Source organism: Ictidomys tridecemlineatus, chromosome 8, assembly GCF_052094955.1.
Source record: "Ictidomys tridecemlineatus isolate mIctTri1 chromosome 8, mIctTri1.hap1, whole genome shotgun sequence".
Taxonomy (NCBI): Eukaryota; Metazoa; Chordata; class Mammalia; order Rodentia; family Sciuridae; genus Ictidomys; species Ictidomys tridecemlineatus.
This window is the reverse complement of record NC_135484.1, coordinates 122317807-122325201: the sequence shown is the minus strand read 5'-3', so window position 1 is coordinate 122325201 and position 7395 is coordinate 122317807. Positions and strand designations below refer to the sequence as shown.

Genomic DNA, 7395 nt, shown 5'->3' with positions numbered 1-7395 from the left:
CAAGCTGTAAGGCTTTGTTGTCATGGACACCAGAATATATCATCCAGCACATATCATCTGCAGAAGCTATGCCTGGGAAGAAACAAGAGGGAGTTGCTAATGTCCTTGAATGGCATCTACCTAATACACTCTAGGAAAACCAAGGGCACAGTCCTGCCCGCCCCCAACTTCCTTATACTGCTTAGTCCTCTCCCTGACCGTATCTCTGATCTGGCTTTTCAGAGCTTTGCTTTTATTTCCAAATAAAAACCAAGCAGCTTCATTCACTCTTTGTTTGCTCTTCTTATGGCTCTGATATTGTTTTCCAACTTTGGGAAGAATAGACTTGGTAAGGTCTTGGAGAACTAATCCAGTTTCTTAAGGGAAGGAGGGAAGAGAAATACAAACCATACAAACCTGTTCATTGGAAAGGCTTGAATGTGGGATAAGCTAGAGATAGGAAACAGGGGAAAAAGAGGAATGGAAATTACAGGGAAAATATCTACTTCCTTTAAAATAAGATAGTTGAGATTTAATTCACAAGGATGAATTTTATAGGCTTCACCAGGAAAAAAGAAAAGCTGGTGAACCAGCTATAGCAGAAGCTGATCTGGTCCAGTGTGGATTAACCTCTTAACCCATGTACATATCATACATGTGATGGTGTAAAATGGGCCTTGCACCAAGCCAAGATACTGCTGGAGTCTACGGCCACCCTGAACACAACCGATCTGGTCTGATATTGCTGAGTGTTGCATCCTTTCTATAATTTGTATGAGAAAAGCTGTATTTTGACCTATTCTCTTGCAACCTGTATGTCCATCCTCTTTCTTCTGAGACTCACCAAACCCACATTTTGCCCACATTAAGGAAACCATTCCAAAGTCTCCTAATTAACTAGTGGCAGAACCAGGAATAAGAAGGTATATAGCAAGTTACTTAGGAATAGTATGTAAGTGGAACCCAAATGGACTCTGGTAACAAGAAAATACTGTGGGCTGGGGTTGTGGCTCAGTGGTAGTGTGCTTGCCTAGCATGTGTGAGGCACTGGGTTTGATTCTCAGCACCACATACAAGCAAATAAATAAATAAAGGTCCATCAATAACTAATAAAAATATTTTAGAAAAAGAAAATACAAGGGGGCTGGGCACAGTAGCTCATGCCTATAATGCCAGCAGCTCAGGAGAATGAGACAGGAGGATTGGCTAGTTCAAAGCTAGCCTCAGCAAAAAAGCAAGTTGCTAAGCAACTCGGGGAGTTTTTAATTGGGGTGACATGCAGTGGAAGTTGTACTGAGAGACTTGATTTCTTAGTATACAGCCACTGAGGATTTCGAGAGTAGCACAGGTAAAATCAGCTCCTAATAGGTAACAGGGAACATGGTAACTACATCTGTGGGCATTCAATTTAAATTCTCGAGGACCCCAAGGACTAGCTTAAGCTTTTAAGATCCTCTACAAAAAAACGGGGGTTCCAATTTCAACTCTCTTAGGCAGTGAGAAGTTAAGTTTATTCTAGAGATTGAATCCAGGGGCACTTCACCATTAAGCCAGTCCATTTTTATTTTGAGATAGGGTCTTGCTAAATTGCTGAGACTAGCCTCAAACTTGTGATCCCCCTGCCTCAGCCTCCCAAGTTGCTGGAAAGACCTTGAACAGTTAAAATGGCACGTCAGTTTCAGAGTCACAAGTATGACAGCAGTTAGTATCTAACACAAGATTTCTCTAGTGCCCTTCAATAATTAAAAGAGGATAAACCAAAGACAAATTTATCTATCTACTGTGTCCCAGGCTTCTTTATTATTTAAGAACAAAGTATGAGTGATGTGGGGATTAAAATCAAGAGCATGATTGAACTTCACCTTCCCTCCAACCAGTTCCCCAACTCCTCACCCCACCCTTTGTGCTTCCAATTCCTTCCTTAGTGAATGAAGAACTTAATCCCAAAAGCCCTGGTCCAGACTCCAGGTTCTCTCCCTAGCTCCTCTTTCCTCTGCCCCCGTACCTGGGAAAGGCAGGTACCTCAGTTTGAATGCATGGGAGAGCCCAGAGTGGTGACAGAGACAGAGGGAAAGGCTTCCCCCTCAGGAAAAGGAAGCGGAGAATAGAGTGTGGTGAAGTGAGGGCTTCCATAACCTGAGGTACCAAAATGGGGCCCTGGGGCCAGAGGAAAGGATACAGGTCCCCCTGAGAAAGGAGAAGCTGCAGCTTCAAAATCCTCTCGTTGGGAATAATCAATGCTTGATCGTTTGCCCTTCTGGCGCCGGTTACAGAACCACACTCGGACCACCTGGGAGTGGACGACACAGGAGAGTGACATTAGACCATAAGCCAGACCCAACTCTGGCTTTGCTTGATCATTTCACCCAAAGCCCAAGTGGCAGGAGGAGGAGCTAGAGCTAGAGAAAAGGGAGTGGCAACTGGGGAGGCAGAGATGGCGGGGACAGGGATAGGTGCACTCACGTCCTTCTCAAGCCCCAGCTGTTCAGCAATGTGGCTGATCTGCTGCAGGGTGGGTTTTGGGCACTGCAGGAACATGTTCTCCAGGTTGCCTCTCACTCGGTTCTCGATACTTGTTCGCTTTCTCTTCCGGGCTTGCAGTAGGGCCTCCGCTTTGCATATCTAGGCAGGTAGGGAAGGGGTGAAAAGGTCAGGCTTTGAACCTTCTGAACAACAGCACCACATTGAGAGGTCAGTGACATGAAAGCACATTGCTAAGGAGACAGTGACTGGATTGGTCTCCAGAGCTAGAGGGTATGAAAAATGAGGAAATTGGAAGGGAGGGTTTAGATCACCTAACAGAATGAAAGGATTATACTCCATCCCATTGAGAAGTGCTGCCCTGGGCTGGGGAAGGAATTGTAGCTCAATGGTAGAATTCAAGGGCCAGGCTCTGGATTCAATCCCTAGCAGACAAAGAAAGGAAGAGAGAGAAACTGCTGCCCCCACGTGGTAGAGCAAGAGCTGCAGGCCAGGGAGGGAAGCAATGGAGACTGGGCTTACTCAACAGGTCCCAGTGCATCCTTCCCACTCTCACCTCCTGAAGGTTCTCATTGTTGTCTGCTTCCTCCACCCACTTCTGCAGCAGGGGCCGCAGCTTGCACATGTTCTTGAAACTGAGCTGCAGAGCCTCAAAGCGGCAGATGGTCGTTTGGCTAAACACCTTCCCTGGGAGAGGCCAATTGAAAAAGAAGCACATTAGGCAGGGTCCCTGGTAACCTCAAGACCCATGTGGTCCTCACAAGCTCCCAAACCAGAGTCCAGCTTCTTCCCAGAGGCAGCTCAAGACCAAGTGTCTTCTCCCTCCCTCCCCCATACCCCCAGAGAGGAGTGGGGATAGGAACTGCCCTGACACCCTGCCCACACTTTCTTAGTGGAGAAGACCTAAAATTCAGGGGAGATGCGGTCCCTGTGGATCAGAACATGCTGAGGGGGACCCACCAAAGAGAACCCCCAGGGTAAGCCCCACATCGGCCTGAGTGTATCCCAGATTGATCCTCTTCTGCTTCAGTAGCTTGGCAAATTCCTCAAGTTCTTTCTGCAAAGCTTGGATATCTTGGGACTGCATAAAAAATGGCAGAGGACTTATAAGAACATAGACACACTCTAAACAAACAAACAAAAAAACCCCAAAAACCACACCGGGTTTTTGAATCTGACTGAGGCCGCAAGGAATGGTCTGTGAAGTATCTCAGCCTCCCAAGACACCCACATAACCTCTAGAAATAGCTCATTTATAAATGTCTAGTTTACTCATTTACTGCTCTTCCCCCAGAAACTGGCACATCTAATAGATATTAAACACTATGCAAGGGACGAAAAGACGGGCCTAGGCTCCATGAGAACACCTGACAGATTATGTAATGACTCCTGCCTGCCGACTCTTGCCTTAGGACGGACTCTGACTCACAAATCACTCCCCCGACACCCCCATTTGAGAATAGAGAAATAGAGGATGGGCTGGGGATGTGGCTCAAGGGGTAGCGCGCTTGCCTGGCATGCATGCGGCCCGGGTTCGATCCTAAGCACCACATACAAACAACGATGTTGTGTCCACCGAGAAATGGAAAATAAATATTAAAAAATTCTCTCTCTCTCTCTCTCTCTCTCTCTCTTTAAAAAAAAAAAAAGAAATAGAGAATGATATCTGTCTGAATCTAAGTTCAATACAGCCCCTCTGTTTTGTTTCCAGGGCCCCAAATTAGGACATGACATGCAGACACAAACATACTACAGTAATTAGCCAGGTACAGTGGCACATGCCTGTAATGCCAGCAACTCAGGATGCTGGGGGCAGGAGGATCCCAAGTTCAAGGCTAAGCCTGAGCAACTTGGTAAGCTCCTGTCTCAAAATAAAAAAGGGCTAGGGATATAGTTTAGTAGAGTGCCCTTGGTTCAATATCCAGTACTATAAAAATAAAAGTCTTGGGGAATCATTATGTACAACTATAATGCACCAATAAAAAGTGTGTAATGATTTTTTTAAAAAACACACAAAAAAAGACCCGAGGATGTAGCTCAGCTGTAAACCAACCCCCTCCTCACACCGGATTTAAACACCAGTTCCCCAGCACTGCAAATAAATTAAAAAAAAAAAACATGAATAGTATTTTCTATATACTTGATTATCAATCTTAAAGTCTCATTTATGCTTAATTTTTAACTATCTTTTTGTAACATATAAGCACCCTCACTGGTAAATCAACAGATTTATTGAGTACCTTCTATAAACCGGTAGTTACACAAAGTAGACAAAAAAGTCTTGACTTTATAAAGTTTACATTCTAATGTGGCAAAATAAATTACTATCCTACATAGAAGTGCCAAGGAAATAAATCAAGTAGGGGTAGGGTACAGGAATGGAGTACAGCAGGATAGGAAATTATCTTTTTTTTTTTTTTTTTTTTTTTTTGGTGATGCTGGAGATTGAATCCAGAACACTCTGAATACTGGGCAAGTGTTCTACCACTGAGCCTTATTTTAAATTGTCATCCCCCAGCCCTGGAGGATGACAATTTAAAATAAGAATTCAAAGAAAGTGACATTTGATGAGTTCAGAGGAAGAAGAGCTGACAGATCTTGCAGATGCAATAGCAACTTCGATTTACCAAGTGAAATGATCCAACTCTTCTTGGGTATTTTAAAACACTGACTCAAACTGATGGGTTGTCCAGAGACTATGAGGAAGCAAAGGTTTAACTAGGAAGGCTTTTGCTGTGGTCCCAGACATTAGTGGCTGGAACCAGAGAAGTAGGACATGTTAGACGCAGGATGAACTTCGAAGGTAAAGATAACATTGTTTCCTAAGTTGTAGGATGGGAAAGGAGCAAAAACAGCAGGTTCTGGCCATAAGCAACTGATGAGGTGGTGCGTTGGGGGCCAACAAAGAAGACAAAAAAATGCAGTTGTCACTTGATGTCTAAATGGCACGTGAGCCTTGAGGGTGGGTGAGAGGAAGGAAGGGTAGATAGAACAGAAGTTGAGGTTTAAGGACTGAGCCCTGGGGCACTCCAGTGTAGGAGCAGAGCAGAAGCAGCTAGTAAAAACCTACATAGCCTTTGTAGTCTGGGAATGCTTAAGGAAAGTGTTTCAATGGTGACTGTATCAAACAGACAAATTTTCAATCCCAGTTTCTGCTCAGCCAGTGTCTTCTTAGCTTTTCCAAATCCTATTTTTGCCTCATGTAACATTTGGGACACGTGAAATAATAATGCCTCCCTAGGAATTTCTGTGATAGCTAATGAGATAATGATGTATAAACTGAGCACACAGCCAGGTATTTAGGAAGTGGACCCCAATTGCCAGCCATTATTATTCAACAATCACCTCCTGTAAAGAGACTGGGGCTACTCTCTCACACCTGAATCCACTTACACCTACTCTGAGGGCGAAGGCTTTGTACTTGATCTCTCTAATAGCTTACACTTGTTGCTTTGGAGGACTGGAAGATGCTTAGTCCCCAGGGGGGCTGGAGGCCTTCTTCTCCCTCAGCAAACCCTGCGCACTTTACAAAAAGGCCTGTAGGGAACTTCTCCCAAGATTTTCTTCTTTATAACTTACGGAAGTGAGGCTGAAATTGATCAAATTAGTACTTCCAACTCCCTACAAGGGGACACCAAGGTGTGTGATTAATATCATGGTGACTCACAGGCAGGAGAGAGAGGTCAAAGACCTACAGGCCCTAAATTTGACTGGAGGTAAACCATACTCCACAAGTCTACACAAGATCCAAACAGGACCTCCTATCAGAAACTAGGCACACCCTACCCTTTCAAGAACAATAACTCTGGGATAAGCACTGTTTTTACCTTCAGGCCACACTCAACCTTAAGGCCAAGATCCTAGATTTGATAAGGATCAAGTTTTCCAAAAGGGCTAAGGGCGGGAGAGTCCAAACCTACCCCAGGCCCAAGCCGGTGCTAGCCTGGTATTGAGTGAGTTAACTGACCCTGGGCAGATAAGGGCCAGAGGTGAAGAAAGGACCTGTCTTGTTCAGCTGCAGATTCTTCCTGGTAATTTCAACTTCTAGTTTTCATCTTGCCTCTCAGGAGTGCCAGCAATCACCACAGGGTAGACAATCCTGCCTGCACCCCTCAGGTTCCAGGCCTGGGCAGCTGCAGGTGACCACTTCCCCCTCATCTCTGCCCTTGCCAGCCCAGCCAGTTCCCCATGGCATCTCACTCACCTCCTCAGGGTTTTGATCCATCTTCTCCTTCTCCACTTTCACAACAGCAGGGTGAGCAATGCAGGGCTCGGGGGAGGCCCCCTCAGAGTTGCTCTCCATCCCAGCTCCCACCTCAACCTCAGGCTGAGAGGTCTCCAGGCCACCGTGGGGAATCAGGCCCTTTCCAACCTGAGGTCCACAGTATGCCATCCCTCCACAGAACTCATGGGGCGGAGGATATGAGGGAATCCCCCACACCTCCGAACCTGGCCCAACTCCTGGCCCGATTACTGGACCACCGGGAGGGCCTGGGAAGCTTAGCCAGGTCCGATGGTCAATCCAGCCCGGCTCCGGCCCTCCTGGCCCATCACCCCCACCGCCCGGAGGGGGCGAGAAGGCAAAGTCCGAAGCCAGATGTCCGGCCATGGGTTAAAAGGGCACCCCAAGCCGGGGCCCTGAAAAAATAAGGGCTCACCAAGGAACAGCTCAACACCTCTCTCCCTCCCCAATCCCACCCACTAGCCTTGACCTCTGGCCCCGCCCCCTGGATGGGTGGAGGAGAGAGTGGTGGGGGTGGGAGAAACTGAGGCGAAGAATGTTTGCCTTTTGGTAGAGGTGCTGTCAGTGGTAGGAGAAATCAGGGGATATCCAACTGGGCACCTCTCTAAGACCCCCTGGGGCCTTCACCTTCAACTCCCAAGTAGCTGCCCAGCCCTCTCAAGCCCGGTACATCTCAGAGATGTCTGGGATCC

At 46.6% G+C, this 7395-nt stretch overlaps 1 protein-coding gene across 1 annotated transcript; it reads right to left on the bottom strand.

The window, feature by feature from the left end:
- Positions 1-1747: 1747 nt before the first annotated feature.
- On the bottom strand, positions 1748-7133 carry Pou5f1 (POU class 5 homeobox 1). The gene is made up of 5 exons (XM_005341057.4): positions 6665-7133; positions 3421-3541; positions 3017-3147; positions 2443-2601; positions 1748-2269 (listed from the first exon to the last, which is right to left on the bottom strand). The coding sequence occupies exons 1-5, from the start codon at positions 7067-7069 to the stop codon at positions 2003-2005; spliced, it is 1083 nt and encodes a 360-aa protein (XP_005341114.1). The 5' UTR covers positions 7070-7133; the 3' UTR covers positions 1748-2002.
- Positions 7134-7395: the final 262 nt, after the last annotated feature.